Below are 16692 nucleotides of genomic sequence, written 5' to 3' on the forward strand. Positions count from 1 at the left end.
CGCGGCCTCCGCATGGCTGGAGAAGTGGTGCACTTAACCACTAAGCCACGGGGCTGGCCCTGGAAATCAGCTTTGATGAGTGTCTCAGAGACAATTCCTGAACTTTGTCTGTCAGGAAATAAGACATTAGCTAGAAATAGTATCTTAGTAAATTATGATGACACCTCTCAAGTACCCCACAGATGACTGCAGCACTATTTTCTATAAGCAGTTGTCGTGTAAGCTGGTAGGACTTGATAATAGAGATGTTTTACAGTCGTGTAAGGCAACCATCATGCAATTGATTTTCTGAATTGTCAGTGAGTGAAAATTTTCTATAATTGTACAACTTTGAGGATTTAGTACTCAATTATTTACTCCCACTTAAGAAGTAGTCCTACAATTAGAAAATGCCATGAAATGCTAAATCTCACAATCCGAAAGCATGTACTTTGAGAACCAAATTAAAATCGTGAATAATTCACTGCTTTTAAATTAAAAATACATAACTGGTTAAATAGCCAGAAGCTAAAGCTTATTTAAGAAAGATCATGCCACTTTTCTCTAAGGTCTCCTACTTCTCCACAGATATCAGAAGCAAGAAAAATAGGAAAAGTCATGTAGATTATTTTATTCTATGAGGTAGGATTCTACATGGTTGATTCTATTCAATTAAAAGGAAATTATTATATAATCTAAAACACTGGGGAACCAAAGTTCCTTTTCTATTCTGAAGTTATCTATATAGAAGATCTAGAATATGTGTATAAATTATATACATATATATATAAATTATATGGTCTGCACCATATGAAATTGCCATTTTGTAGGGCAAAAACAGTCAAATATCAGCAATCTCATGTACTTCAATCTAATGGAATAATCCCACCCTCTTCCTTCCCTAACAGTGGCTTATCTGTCTTAGAAATAGGGTAGTAGAACACCCTAGCACTCTTTTCTGAACAAGTTTATGTCATTTGCCACAGCTAATTTTAAGCTAAATTTAAACAGAAATAACAAAATTTTAAGTATCAATTTAAATCAATTTCATGACAAAATAAGTTTCAGTTCCTTCCAAAATTGATGTCTGCTCCCTCATGTATTCTGTGGAACAAGTAGATCTTAATGCAAGAACTGAAAGAAACTAAAAACTAGTCAAGTATTCCATTTTGGAAATAAACATGATGAATATAAAGGCTAAAATACTACTTAAATAATAAAAAGCCCCACACTATGAAGAGGTCCTGAGCATTTTGTGACCTTGGAGAATTAGAAATTAAAAAGAGAGCCTTTTTTGGGGCCGGCCCCGTGGCGTAGTGGTTAAGTTCGCACGCTCTGCTTCAGCGGCCCGGGGTTTGCTGGTTCAGATCCTGGGTGCGGACCTACACACTGCTCATTAAGCCACGCTGAGGCGGCATCCCACTTAGAGCAACTAGAAGGATGTACAACTATGCCATACAACTATCTACTGGGGCTTTGGGGAGGAAAAAGGAAAAACGGAGAAAAATGGGCAACAGATGTTAGCTTAGGGCCAAAAAAAAAAAAGAAAAAAGAGAGAGCCTTTTCTAATAGGATACAAACACAGATCCATAAAGTAAAAGAATGATAGATTTGTCTACATAAAAATTTTAAACCTGGGGCCAGCCTGGTGGTGTAGTGGTTAAGTTCAGCGTGCTCAGCTTTGGCAGTCTGTGTTCACGGGTTCAGATCCCAGGCAAAGACCTACACCACTCATCAAGCCATGCTGTGGCAGTGACTCACATAAAAAAAATAATAGAGGAGGATGGGCACAGATGTTAGCTCAGGGCCACTCTTCCTCGAGCAAAAAGAGGAAGATTGGCAAAAAGCTGTTAGCTCAGGGCCAATCTTCCTCACCAAAAAAAAAAAAAAGTTTAAAAACCAACTTTGAAAGAAAAGAGAAAGTGACAAAACTGAAAAATAATCATATGGAGGGGATTATTTGCAGTATGATAAAGGGTTAATATCCTTAAATCAGTACTTTCTCAAAAGAAAAGTGGCAAATAATATGAATAAGCAGTTCATAGAAGACAAATGGGCAATAAATACATGAAAAATATTCAATATTACTAGTAATCAAAAGTTTATGAAACAAAAAACTGATGAGATACCAGTATGTGTTTTTTTGTCAAAATGGCAAAGATTACTAATTAATACTCAACATTGATGTGTTAAGGGAAAACTGATATTACCATCCACTGGGCTGGGAAAAGCATAAATTATACGACTTTTTTATAGGAAAGTTTGGCAATATGTATCAAAACCCTTTAAATAAACATATACTTTGACCTATCAATCCCGCTTCTAGGAATTTAACCTATGAAAATAAGCAGAAATAGTTACAGGAATGTTCATTTCAGCAAATAGCAAAAATGGGAAACATCCAAGATGAGAAACAATAGAAAGTTAGTGAAATAAATTATAGCATATCCATATTGTAGAATCATATGTAGCCATGAAAGATATTGTAGAAAAATGTTTAAATGAGTTGGATAAATGATGATGTAATATTATTAAATAAAAAAGGCAATAATTAGATAATATGTATAATATAGTTCCATTTGGAAAAAAATAAAAGCATACGTGTGTAAATAAATGAATAGAAAGAAGACCAGAAAAATAACAGTGCTTTTCTCTGGTGATAGGATGATGGGTGATTTTGATTTTCTTCTAGTGCTTACATATATTGTCTAAATTTTCTACACAATGAACACATATTTCTTTTGCAATAAGAAAACATAAAAACTAAAAATTTAAGAGAAAAATTAAAAAGAAATAATGATTTAAGAGTAACCTCTAGGACCAAGAGAGGAACTTAGAAATTAACGATATTAGACATAGCTTGGCAGGTCAGATCATTGGACTTTAAATAGACTACTTGGCAGTGTGATTATTGTAAAGGAGTGAAATATTTGGCAACAAGTAAGTTTTGTAGGTCAAAGTTGGAATTGATCTGCGAAAGTACAAACTTTCAGACAGAGGCTTGGAAAAAAAGTTAGCCCTTCATCCCAGCTTCTATAGGCATGTTGGCTGTCTGATGTCTGGACTAGTGATCATTTCCACAGATCTTCACCTCCAACCTGGGGTTTCTTGCCACTTAGATCTAAGAGATCTGCTACGTGACCCTGAGCCCTCTCTGCGCATCATCACCTCCCAGGCTCTGTTCCGAGTCCAGAAGGTGGGGGCTGAATCAGATCCCACACAGACAGTTTTCGGGTTGAGGAAGCTCATGGGTTGTCTTCCTACCTAGAGATGCAAGGCAAACAACATCAGGTAAAAACTCATCCTTTCAGGGGCTGGCCTGGTGGTATAGTGGTTAAGTTCATGTGCTCCACTTTGGCGGCCCAGGGTTCACGGGCCTGGAACCCTGGGACACGGACCTACACACTGTGCATCAAGCCATATTGAGGTGGCATCCCATATACAAAATGGGGGAAGATTGGCACAGATGTTAGCTCAGGGACAATCTTCCTCACCAAAAAAACAACAACAACAACAACAAAAAAACCCTAATCCTTTCAGAAACCACAGAAACAACTAATACTCCATTTTTTTTCAGACTTAAAGCAATGCCAGCATGAAGATACCTCCACTCATTTAATTACCTCAGAACATCTTTTTTGTTGTCAAAAGCTTTAAGGAATTATAATGTATAAGGGAGAGAAGCTCTTGGTTTAAATTAGCAGAAATATTGAAAATCTACTGAGTTTTTGAGGCATGCCAGACCATCCATGAAGTTCCAGTCTTGATAAAGCTGTCTAGGACAGCTTCAGAAGAGATTCTAAATAAATGTTAATGTTGCAATGTTTGTGTTGTTGGTTCTTTTGTCAAGGCCCAGGTCTACTTGTCAACAATCTTAAGAATAAAGGTACAACAAGTTCTTATAGTTTGATATTAATGATTTTTTTTAATAAAATCTCTTATGGCCTTTCTCTTTCCTTTCCCTTTCCCTTAAAAACTTGCAAGCAAGAAAAAATTTCTGAAGTGATGTAATGCTAATTCTATCCTAATATATTTGAAGTTTCCCCTCCTTACTTCCACTTTTTCATTTTCCTGATTCTCTCTCCTACAGCTACTGTCAGATCCTCAAATGGCTCTAGGATGGGAACTATTATTTATGAGTTCCACTGTTTCTTTAAACATAGATGGAGAAAATTTTCTTACAAGCAGAAATTTTCTGAGAAAGAGGTTAATTTGTATTAGGCGAATACTTTGATAAGCTGCAAGAGGCGTGCTAGATTAATTAGAAATGGTCACTATCAGTCTAGTTCCTAGGCTCTTGTTTGGTTGAGGAACATAAGTGGAGAGCCAGAATATGAACTATTAGGGCAATGAAGAAGCCTCTTGGAGTTGGTGTGGGAAAAGAGAAAGAAATGAGGCAACCAGCAATGAAGAATAGACATATCCAGTGGTGGATTGCATTAAGTTTTTGCTGTCAAATGAGCAATGTGAATCCTTACCACCCTATTCCCTCACCTTTCACCCCCATCTCTCTGCCAAGACATCTTTAGGAAGAAATTTCTCCATGATTCATGGTAAGTTGGATATGTTTTAGGGGATGCAACAACGTGCCAAGTGTGGCCTCAAGAGGATCCCTGCCCAAGAGAGGTGTTCATATTTAGGACTAGCAGTCAGGAGTTTTGAGCTAAAATGCAGGCCCCAGCTGCCTGATGGACTAAATCTTCACCCTTGGGCAGAGCCAAGAGTACACCTTGAGGGTGGCCACTGGATGCTAAACTTCAGTGCAGCGAGCACATTTGAGTTACGTGTGTCCCTCACTGCTCTCTCCTTGCTCTCAGTGCATACAACCAACTCCACTCTCCACTTCTGAACTATCCATTTTGTGGATCATCCAGTAAAAATGACTAACACTTATTGAGTGCCTACAATGAGCCAGATTCTAAGTACATTATGCAATTAACTCTTTTAATCCTCATAATCACTCCGTGTATTATTATCTCCATTTTGCAGATGGGGAAGCTGATGAACAAAACCTGAAAGTGACTTGCCCAAGGTCACACAACTAGTAAAGGCCAACTCGAGTAGCCTGCCTCCAAAGCCCGTATCCTTGGCTGGTCTGCTCTGCTCCTCTCCAGTCTGCTCATTCCCTCCACTGTGAATAAATGCAGATTTACTCTACAGTTAATCTCAGTTGCTGAACTCATGCCCCAAACTCATGTACGCAAACAAATGTTGTAAAGTGTTATTGAGCCTCAAATAATTACAAAGTTGGAACACATCTTACCTAAAAGTTAATGTACCTTTTTTTATTTTTTAATAGGATAGAATGCACATCCTACACTGTAGAGAGTGGAGTTAGAGCAAAAAGTGGTGGTTATTCTTGAGGAATATTTTTTGAGTCCTTGGTTTGATCTCATGAACTATCCCTGTCTCATAGCAGAAAATAGACCTATAGGTTTACAATGCAGTTTAAATATCCAGTGACATATAAGAGGATGAATGAATCCTCTCTCTTTACTCATATTTACACTACAGTCCCTTTCCCTCCAGGCATATTTTTATTATCTGAATAATACCACTAACGGAGTAGCAATGAAACAATGCTTATTTTATTTATGCCTTATTGTGTTAAAATTCACAGAAAGAAGCATCCTTTACGAGACAGAGGACTGCTCTTTACTGAACTACCTCAGCAGTTTGGGAAGGATTGAAGAAGTACTTAATATTGATTATATTACCAAGTCTATTTATTCCAGATATCTCCATTATTTTTTTACAAGGCTCTCCTCAGAGATAAATTTATGTTTTTATGGAATTTTTTAAATACACAAAACAAAAATTTCTGGACATTTAATTTTGTTATAATATGTTGAAATAAAAGTGCAATATAATGGAATATCATTTTGGCTTTATTTTCATTAAAATGTATTGTTGATTATTTATATTACTGGCCCAACTATGTCTTTATTATTTTAGGTTCTCTCTTTTTTTACTTTGAGTATTGCTTTTCCCCCTTATACTGAGATACCTATTTCATAAGAAATGTTTTTTTTTCTCTTATTGAAAGATTAAACTATCATATAAATACAAGATGGGATTGGGGAAGGGGAGAATCTCGCAGGCTTCAGCCTGGCAAGTAAAACTGCACTCAGTAAAATTGTAAAATGAGTCAAATTACTCTGCCCCTTCCAGCTTCCCACTCTTTCCTTCTCCCATGTTCTTGGCTCCATGCTCCTTTGTCTCTCTCTCTCTCTCTCTCTCTCTCTCAGGAAAGGACCTGATGTTAATGTAGTGATTAATGCAAGACTTGGTGAGGTTAACTCTTTCAGAGATTTTTGCTTTTTAACAAAGAAGACTTCTTAAGCCAAAGGCATGAACCTCTAATAGAGAAATTTTAGATGTTACTGAGCAGGATGGAGAGAGGAGGTATTTGGAGATGGAGTTGGAGGTGATGGTGAAGGATAGATATTTTCTTGTCATCCCCGAAACTGTATCTATCATATGAGCAGCTGCTTTCCCTACATCTTCCCAAACCCTCCTCAGAATCAGAACACAGCAGAGGAAAAGGATTAGAAAGGATAATTAACAACTGCCTTCTGTTATGCAAAACACAAAGGAAAGTGATGGATTCTATCTTTCCTGAAAAATGATGATGACTTCCAGCACATAGCACCACTTCCCTTACTTCAACACCAAGTGCCAACTCCTGAATGATTCAGTTACGTCTTTGACACTTTCTCTCACCCTGTAGAGTTTATCATCTGATGTCCAAGGAAGACAGCACTGGTTTAAAATGGTTCCTATGGATACTGATAAAGTTACTTCGTATATTGGGACCCACAACATGGAGGCTGTCCCAGTGGCCTGGCCCATGTCACAAATCTAAACCTAAGTGAGCCTGCACTTATGGGAAACAGCTGTCAAGGAATCCTAACATACACCCAATCACCATCCTCTAACTCAGCTTTAGCTAGCTTACCTTACCTAGAAAATAGGACCTGCTAGCCTCAGATGGAAATCCCTGACCTCCTAGCCAATCATGCCATTTCCACGTTGCCTCTTCTAAGGTTCTATGCACCTCACTCTTGCCCCAAATCCCTCGGGAACAGTGCTCCACTGCTCATGAGGCACTGTACCCACCCCTATCCATGGATTGTTTTCCCTTGAATAAAGGACATCAAACTCATTACTAAATTGTATTATTTTTGTCATTTGACAATACCAAAGAATCTTTATGAGGGAACTGTCACACCCCCCTCCCCCCTTTTTTTAACAGAAATGGTGGCATGAATATAGAAAGGGAAATTTTAAAAGGGAGCAGGGATATGGGAAGAGGTTAGGAGGGAGATGGAAGTTGGGACTCTAGAAAGGATGTCCACCTGTGAATGAGATTAAAAGGTAGAAAGTTGAGCCAATATAGAAGATATATCAAATGTAGGGTTCAGCCTTATTGGCCCCTAGGACCCTGGTTTTCAGTAAAATCTTCCCCTAGACCACTTCAGAAGACCACAGTTAGGGTAAAGAGTCTGCTTCCCCAGCCACTCTTGGGTTTAAACGATTAGATCAAAAGTCTACGTATGCTATAGAAGGGTGCCTCTCCCAAGCCTTTGTCTTTCAAGCAGCTACCAACCAGATCAAACTACCAAATCCTGCTGAATTTAAACTCATTGTGTATCAGTTGATTTTAGGAAATCACTTCTTTTGTGGCAAGAAGGTCAGGACACTAAAAAGGAGAAGAATCTATAGGCAGTTTAAGTGTTGTAACCTTAAAACTAAAGAACTTGATTTTTCCAAGAAAGACCTCAAGCCTTTTCCCTGCAATAGCCTTGGTGATTTCTAAAGAATTTCTGTGTTGTATTACTGCCCAGATTATCATTTCAGTTCAAGACTCCATAGAATTATAAACTCTGGCCAAGCAATCTCACTTCATTTTAGTAGTTTTATGTGAAAAAAATTTTTTCAAATAGGTTTAAGCCAAATACATTTCCACAACTTCCTTTGTGGTAACCTGTTTTAGAGCTTTAAATAATTTTGTCAGGATTTTTAATTTTAAGTTTCTAAGACAAAAGTCCTTTGCAAAACTATTTCCATCAACTGTATTATTAAAATAATTGAAATTATTATTAAAATAATTGAAAGTTTAAAAAGTTATAAAAGGATTTTCTAATGCAGACCTTCAAAGATTTTACTATTTAACAATTAATGAAATTGCTATAGCATCCTGGTTGCTAAAAGAACCTTTAAAAATGTTTGAAATATTAATATTGTAACACCACTCAGGCCTCATCACTGCCAAAAGTGAAATAAAAACATGAAATAGACATTAGTTAAGTGGTCTTTCTTGAAATAAAATCAGTAAGTGATTGAATCTGAAAATAATCTCAAGATACTATCTCTGCATCTGATTCCTTATATGAAAGCTCTGACCTCAAGATACTCTTTTTAAATCAGAATATTAAGTCAGGGTTTATTTGAAATTAAAATACAGTATTTAAAAAGAGAAAACATTTTTGTTTTTCTTGACTTATTACAGATTTACTAAAGTGGTAATGCATATATATGTTCAAAATTCAAAAGTTACAAAATATTCCCAGCCATCCACTTCACCTCCCTGAAGGCACCCTGTGTTACCAGTTTCTTGTATCTCCTTCAAGACATAATTATGCATTTATGAGCCAATATATGAATTCTCTTCTCTGCTTTTTTCACAAATTATAGTATTCTATACATAACGTTCTGCACCTTGCACTTTTTCTCCTTAATATCTTTGAGATTTTTCCATATTAGTCCAAAGAGTTTCCTCATTCTTTATTCCTGCCCAGTATTTCATTGTATTTATTATATTAATGGACGTTTAGGCAATTTCCAATCTTTGGCACATACAATATTGTCGTAACTATGGACATACATATTTCACACATGGCCAAGTGTGTCTTTAGGATAAAATCCTAAAAGGGGAATTACCAGATTAAAGGATACGTCATTTGTAATTTCAAATTAAAATATTGCCAAATGACTTCCATGGAAGTAATAACAATTACACTCCAGTGTTGTAAGACTGTGCTTTTCTCCTCACATCTTTGCCAGCACAAGGTGATTTTCATTCCCTCCACAAATATCCACTCAGCTCTTGCTAGGGGCTCAGCACTGTTCTATATAAGTAGGAAACATCAAGGAATAAAACAGAACAAAATCCCTGCCCTAGTGGAGTTTATATTCTAGCAGGGGGCGAGAAATAATATAATGTATAATAATATAAATAAACATAAAACCATATAGTTTGTTAGAAGCTGGAATGTGCTCTGGAAGAAAGATCAGAGTATGAGGAATCAGGAGTGTGGTGGTTGTGGGGAGGAGGGGGTACAATTTTAAACAGGATGGTTAACAGTAGGCTTCATTGAGAAGGTGATATTTGAGCAAAGACTTGAAGGAAGTGAAAGAGTTAGCTATGCAGATGTAGGGAAAGAACATTCTGGGCAAAGGAAATAGCCATTTCAAAAGTCCTAAGGGGCTAGGGTTGCCTAGGGTATTCAAGGAACCACAAGTAGGCCAGTATGACTAGGGTAGGGTGAGAAAGGAGAGAGAAGCAAATAAAGGCAGAGAGAAATGAAGTTATATAAGGGACCAGATCTAGATCCTTAGTGACTTGGCCATGACAAAGAGTTTGGCTTAACTCTGAAAGAAATGGGGAGTCACTTCAGTGACTTTGGATTTTTGCCAATTGAATACATTTAAAAAATGGTTTTTCGGTAGTTTAAATTTGCATTTTTTCTTATTAGAAAGGCTGAGTATCTTTTCATATCTACATACTATTTGTATTTCCTTTTCTAAGACTGTATTCAAATCCTTTCCCCATTTTGAGGAGGTTTGTTAGTCTTTTTCTTGTTGATTCATAGGAAGATTTTTATATATTGAGGAATTAGCCTTTAGTCTGTCACTTTAGTTACAAATTAAGTTAACATCTGAAATGATCTGACCACCTGGGTTTTACTTTTGTCTGTTGCATTTCAAACTTTAGGACCTTAGCAATAACACTGCAATTGCGTATGGAGATTAATTCATGATTCTCCACCCCTGGGTCTTATTTTTTAAAATCAAATATACAGAGAAAAATCGTTTCTGAAATAACAAAATGCTTAGAAGTTCTTTTTTTTTTCTTTTTTAAATCATTTTATTTATTTATTTTTTCCCCCAAAGCCCCAGTAGATAGTTGTATGTCATAGGTGCATATCCTTCTAGTTGCTGTATGTGGGACGCGGCCTCAGCATGGCCGGAGAAGCGGTGCGTCGGTGCACGCAAGGGATCTGAACCCGGGCCACCAGCAGCGGAGCGCGAGAACTTAACCGCTAAGCCACGGGGCTGGCCCCTGCTTAGGAGTTCTTAGGTGCAGTTATAATTTACTGAGTTTATCAATAAAAATTGGTAGTAAAGTTTCTTAAGTTATCATAGCATACGTATGTGGGATGGGGTCTATTTTATTTTATAGCATACATCGTATTCATTAAGTTAACTTTTCGCGTAAGTACAAAGTTCAAAAGATACAAAAAGATACACAGTAAAAGGTAACTTTCTTTATGCCTATCTCACCACTATTGAATTCCTCTTCCCTTAGGCAACTACTGTTCCCAGTTTCTTACGTATCCTTCTAGAGATAGTTTATACAGATGCATGTGTGTATATAATCTTCGGTCTGTTTGCTGTAAGTGGACCCATTCCTAATCTTGAATAACTTATTCAATTTAAAAAAATTCATGCCTTTAAGAATCAGTTATATTGTTTGAGGTGATGCACTTCAAGATGCGGAAATAAAGCAGATTAGAGTTGATTGGAAAGCACCCAATTGTTTCTGGTGCAGTAGGAAAACAGTGGAGGAAATAGTAAGTTATAACTGTTATTTGTATAGAACTTTCACGTTATTTTTTTACGTTGCATTAATTGTGTAATTTAGATATTACGGTTATTGCTATTTTATAGATGAGGAAACAGGCTCAGAGAGGTTTAAATAACTCGTCAGAGAGCACAAAATCAGTAAGTAGCAGTGCTAGGACTTAGACTCAAGTCTCTTGATTCCAATCCTCTGTACTTTCTTCAGTAGCTCCACAGGTAACAGCCTTACTTGTTTCAAAGAAAAGGAAAATATCAGTTTCTCTAAATTTGAGGAAACTGAAATGAGGAAAAAAGCAATAGGGATAATCTCGCCAAGATTGTTTGCTGTTGCTGTCTATGGGTGCCACATACAGCCCCCTCATATGATTTGACTTTTCCACCAAGACCTTCTGCTTAAAGGCTAATATCTGGGGTGGTTTGTAGCTAATAATGTTCAGTTTTCTAGCTTCCCTGGGATTACGGAGGAGCAGGGTTAACCCAGAGAAGGATGGATTCAGGAAACAAAAATGATCCTAAGTTTTGGTTCTAGGCAGAATGAAGTCTGTGTTAGAACAATCTCTTAGAGTAAAACTTAAAAGAAAATACTATTCTGAAATATCTTCTTGTGACCAAAGTGAGTGCCCTAGGCATAGATTTTGATGGATAAAGTCCTTAGAATTAACATTTTTAAGTTCAGTTGGGCTTTTCAGTTTCCCATTTTCTTATCCCAAGTCCAAAGGAAGTACAAAAATCACTTAATTGCCCTTGTGAGTAGGGCTGGCACTACTTTCCCTGTAGGGACCCAGCTTAAGGACCATCACTTTAGTTTTTCCTTTGAGGAACAAGAACAGTAAGAATGATGAGGTCACGTCTTGCCCCTCCCCCACAACTATCAACTGCTTTTTTTGACAGTTAGAAGGTTAGATGAGTAGTTTTTCCTAAGAGGGGCACGTGCAGACCAAGAACCTGCTTAGGGCATAGCAAAGCTGAGGGACAAAAAAAACTGTCTTGGAAAGAGTTTCAAAACAAAATAACCATGTTGGGAAAAATAATCAGAACTTTGTTGCACTTTCTTACATTTATTTTGTAGTTGAGAATTGTTTATATTTTGAATTACATTTGGGAGGGGGTGCACTATAATCTTTTAAGTCTTGGAGCCTCTAAAAGTTTTAATCAAGCTCTGGACACATGCTCTGGGGAACTCTGAAATATTAAACTACAACAAGGAGGCTAATCATAGAGGCTATCACACAATGGGATCAAAATAGAAACAACCTTCACCATGTATCTGGATCCAAAATGAAGGACAGAGTAAATCTATTTCACTTCATGTTCTATTCAAAAAAGCTCAGTTTAGTGTTAAATGGGCATGCCACTGGATAACAAGAAAAAAATTAAAACCAACATGAACCATGATAAAAAGTAGGGAGAGCATACTGATAAAACGGGGGGAAAAAAAAAAGCATGCAGGTAAGGCTGGATCTGATAGATGTGTCCTCCATGCTAAGCTCCCTAAATTTGATTCAGCCGGTAATAGTGAACCCCTGAAGAGTTGTGAGAAAGAAACTGACACGATATAAATCCCGCTTGAGAAAAACTAGAGTAGTAACTAAATATAAGATGGATTGGAAGAGAAAGTAAAAAATGTTGAAAGACAACTAGAAACCTGGTAGAGGAGGAATCCGCAAGATTTAGTGATTAGGTGTAGGGGATGAAGGAGCAGGGGAGTCAGTGATAACAAAGAGGACAGCACGGTGCTTGTTTTTGATGATTATGGCAGTACTGTTTATTGAAAACCAATGATAGTTTAGTTACAATCCAAAAGAAGAAAAAAAAAAAAAAAGAGCACTGCTTAAATCTGCTTTATTTCATAAGAGAAATAAGAGAATTCAAGAATATTTTCCTGGGCCGGCCCTGTGGCTTAGCGGTTAAGTGCACACGCTCCGCTGCTGGCGCCCGGGTTCGCATCCTGGGCGCGCACCGATGCACCGCTTCTCCGGCCATGCTGAGGCCGCGTCCCACGTACAGCAACTAGAAGGATGTGCAACTGACATACAACTATCTACTGGGGCTTTGGGGGAAAAAATAAATGAATAAATAAAATTATTAAAAAAGAATATTTTCCTCTTATCCTGGCCTCATTTCCAAAGCCTGTACTTTCTAATAATTCAATTCCGGACAGTCTGAGAACATGGCAAAAGGAAAAGTCACAGAAGCGAGTGATTGATTGGATGTAAACGGTGACAGATCAGGTGAATCAAAAGATAGGAGATGAAAATGGAAGGCTTTACACAGACAGGATACAACTTACTGAAAATCCAAACTTAGAGCCCAAATTCAGTCCTGAAGAGAAGAAAAAAACCTATAATGTTTCTCAGTTTTTGTTTAGTGGATGACCTTTGAGAGGTGTTTCTTTTGTTCTGGGATCATTTTCAATCCAGCAATGCCCCTCAATTCAAGTCTGGATGATCTGATAGTCACAGCAAAGGAAGAATCAGTATCTTGCACACTGCAAGCATTCAGTAAACATTTGTGGAATGAAGAAATGAAGGGTCTTCAGGACTTAGTATGCATAAAGTGGAAAAAGAATCAGGAGAATCAAATCCAGTAGCAAAGAAGAAATGGGCTATAGTACATATACTGCAACTCACCAAAAACCTAACTACTAAAGAGATGAAAAATAGGGCAATGAGTCTCTGATTTTGTTTGGTTTATAATTCCTGAGAGCTATTTCCTTCTATCTTGGTTTCTTTTCAAGGCCAGAATCACCCTCTGCAGTTCAGATCTGGATAAAAAAGAGATTGATTAGTTATAGCAAAGGAAAAAAACTTGAGGCTTCTCAGCTCTTGTGATCCTATCCAGGCCCAGCTGTGAAAGCTGGGATCCTATGGGGTAGACCTACTTTGATTCCATTTTTCCTCAAAAATTCTGTCATGATGTTTGCATTTGACAGACTCAGCGATATTTCTCAATAGTTATTCCAAATCTTTACCACTCTCAACTCCCTGCTGCATGTTGCTCTATTTTCCACTCAGCAGAGGACCTAGCAGGTCTGTTTAATCTAGATGTAAGGTGATAACCTTCCAGACAGGAGCTATTTAGAGGAAGGACAGGCTCTGGATTTCCAGCTTGGCCACCTTTTCCAGGGCGTGGCTATATCAATGATCTTTTTTTTAACTTCAGTCTCTCTCTGCCTGCTCCTGTTCCTGATTATTCACATGCTTGTGTTTTCCCTATCCTAGAAAATCCTCTTCCCTTTGCCTTGCCTCCACTAAACTTCTTAAAGAGAAGTTTTTACTTCCTACTTCAACTTTCTGATCTTCCTCCCATTAGCCCCTCAGCCTCAGTAATCTGGCTTCCACTCCTACTGTGCTAAAGAAAACTGCTCTGACAAAGGTCACTAAAAACATATGAACGATAATATTGGAGGTCTTGTTTGAATTCCTCATCCTATTTGAGTTCTCTGCAGTGTTGGACTCTATGGAATACTTCTTGCCTGCCCTCAGATACCGCTCCTCGTTTTTATACCTCTCTGGACAGTTTTTTGCACACTCCTCAAATTCTGCCCATCCCTGAAATGTTGGTGTTCCTAAAGGTTCTACCCTTGAGTCTCTTGTCATGCCAACACACTCCCTGAGTGATATGAACCTGCTCACTTGGCTTCAGATACTGCGTGAATATTTCCAAACCCATGTCCAGGCTGTCCCCAGTCCTGGAGCTTTCTCCTAAATAAGCACAGTAGGTTAATTAGAAAACAAGTGAGCTACTACAGGAGGACCTTCATCCATCTCACCTCTACTAACCCTGCCATTTCTTTGCTGACAAGAAAGGAAGTTGAGAGCAGGGATGATAACCCCTGTTATATACCCCTTGGCACTGGAGATAGATCTCCCCCCAACTGCCCATAACCACTCCTCTTTAAATAAACAAAGACTCGTGGGAGGAGAGTCTCTGTGCAGACACTATGCGCCAGCATCCTCTCCAGAGAATAATGAGATGGTCCTGAAGTCAGCTGCAGCGGTAGCTTCTAGAAGGAAACAGAGTTGGAAGTACCACACAGGTGGTTAAGTTTGAGTTTTTTGGGGGGAGTTTGAGTTTTTACTCATTTGAGACCTGACTTGTGGCTGATTCCCAAGTTGCACCCTCTCTATGTGTGGAGAATGCAGAAGATTGGAAAATTGCCAGGAGAGAGGGGCTACCTTCCAGGATCCGACTGCCTCCTCTTAAACTTCCTGCAAGCATCCCAAACATTTCCAGAACTGATCTCATTCTTCTGCTTGTACTCCCATTCCAGTTAACAGCATCACTTTTCACACTCTTGGCCCAGATGGAAACCTATGTTATTGGGGACTCCTCCCTCTTCAGCAGTGACCCCCTCAGTTCTACACCAGGGACCCCCACCTCCAGCCTGGCTCCTTCCTCTGCTGGATGAGCCCCCTACCACTTCCATACTTCTAGTCTCTACTCCATCCAAACCGTCTCACACAGCAGCCAGAGGAACCTGTTCAAAACACACACCAACTCATCACCTCCCTTTGTTAAAACCCCACTGATAATGTCCAGGCTTTTAGTGGGGCGTATGAGGTCCTTGGCAACCTACCTGTCTTCCACTTTCATCTCTGGTGACTCTTTCCTTCATCCAAGCAACAAGGGGCTCTTTGTAATCTTTCAAACACATCATGCTAAGTACTGAGTGACACTAATCTAAACTTTGGAATACAGTCAACATGAAAGGAAGGTCCCTGCTCTCATGCAACTCATTTTAGTAGGAAGAGCCAGTGAATAAACAAATAAGATAATTTCAGATAGTGATAAGGTGCTATGAAGACAACAAAATGGGGATGTTGGGGGGCAGGGGGCAGCTACTCGGGAGACAGCGCTCAGGGATGGCCTGAGAAGGTGACATTTAGTTGAATGATGAGGGGAGCCAGACAAGCAAAGATATGGTGTTGAGTATTTGGAGCTGTTTGATCAGCATGTGAGAAAGGCCTTGAGGCAGGAACCAGCTTGGCAGCTTGGCATTTTCAAGGTTCCGAAACAAAGCCGTGAGGCCGGGCCTTATTATATACCCGGGTGGGACAATGCCCCACGTGAGGTGGGGCCAGATCACACGGGGCCTTCTAGACCATGGAAAGGAGTTTGGATATTATTTTAATGGCAAGAGGAATCTACTGCAGGATTCTGAGTGAAGCAGTGACATGCTCTGATTTACCTTTTAAGAAGAGCACTCTGGCTCTTCCCGGAGAAGAAGTTTTGGTGGAGCAGAAGCGTAAGCTCCAAGGCCAGGCCAGGCCTTCAGGCTTATGCTCAGGCCATGCCTAAGCCTGGAATGACTGTCTACTGGGACGGTTCCCAGGGTCCAGTGGGCTGAGAAAGGGCCTCCTTACTGCAGTTCTCTCAGCCCAGGCCAAGCCTCGTTTAGCGATCAAGGAGAGAAGAGGAGGTGTTCCCTACCATCCCTGCCTCACCAACCCTTCAATCACTCGACAGACCACTCACTGGGCGCTGGAGACAAGGACGAGAGTCCGACGAGGCCCCCCACGGTCAAGGGACGACTTTTTTCTGTTCTCACCTCCATCTCTTAACTCAAGGGGCAAGTCTCAGTCAGACTATGTTTGGCGCAGCAGGGCAGTGACAAACCCAGGCCCATGGGTTGGCGGGGCAAAGGAGGCTTCTCCCTAAGATGAACGAGGCCACCTCGCAACAGGCAGCCCAGGCCTTCCCAGACCAAAAAGCCGCGGACACAAGGGCGGCGCCGCTGCCTTCAAGACAGGAAATGGACTACAACTCCCAGCACACTCTGCGCGCGGACTGCCGATCCCTCCGCTCCACATTTGCCCCGCTGGCTGTGCCCGCCGCTGCCCGCCA

General features: G+C 39.4%; 1 protein-coding gene across 7 annotated transcripts in view; it reads left to right on the forward strand.

The window, feature by feature from the left end:
• Positions 1-5848, forward strand: part of MROH8 (maestro heat like repeat family member 8) — a 54203-nt gene extending 48355 nt beyond the window's left edge. For 3 of the 7 annotated variants that reach the window (XM_058562730.1, XM_058562734.1, XM_058562735.1), the window contains one exon: positions 3099-5175. In XM_058562730.1, the coding sequence (XP_058418713.1) occupies positions 3099-3247 (149 nt within the window). In that variant the 3' untranslated portion in view covers positions 3248-5175. Of the gene's footprint in view, positions 1-3098; positions 5176-5599 lie in introns of those variants that run through there. The other 4 variants (XM_058562733.1, XM_058562731.1, XM_058562732.1 and 1 more) reach the window with 4 other exon arrangements.
• Positions 5849-16692: the final 10844 nt, after the last annotated feature.

Source organism: Diceros bicornis, chromosome 19 (assembly GCF_020826845.1).
Source record: "Diceros bicornis minor isolate mBicDic1 chromosome 19, mDicBic1.mat.cur, whole genome shotgun sequence".
Classification (NCBI taxonomy): domain Eukaryota; kingdom Metazoa; phylum Chordata; class Mammalia; order Perissodactyla; family Rhinocerotidae; genus Diceros; species Diceros bicornis.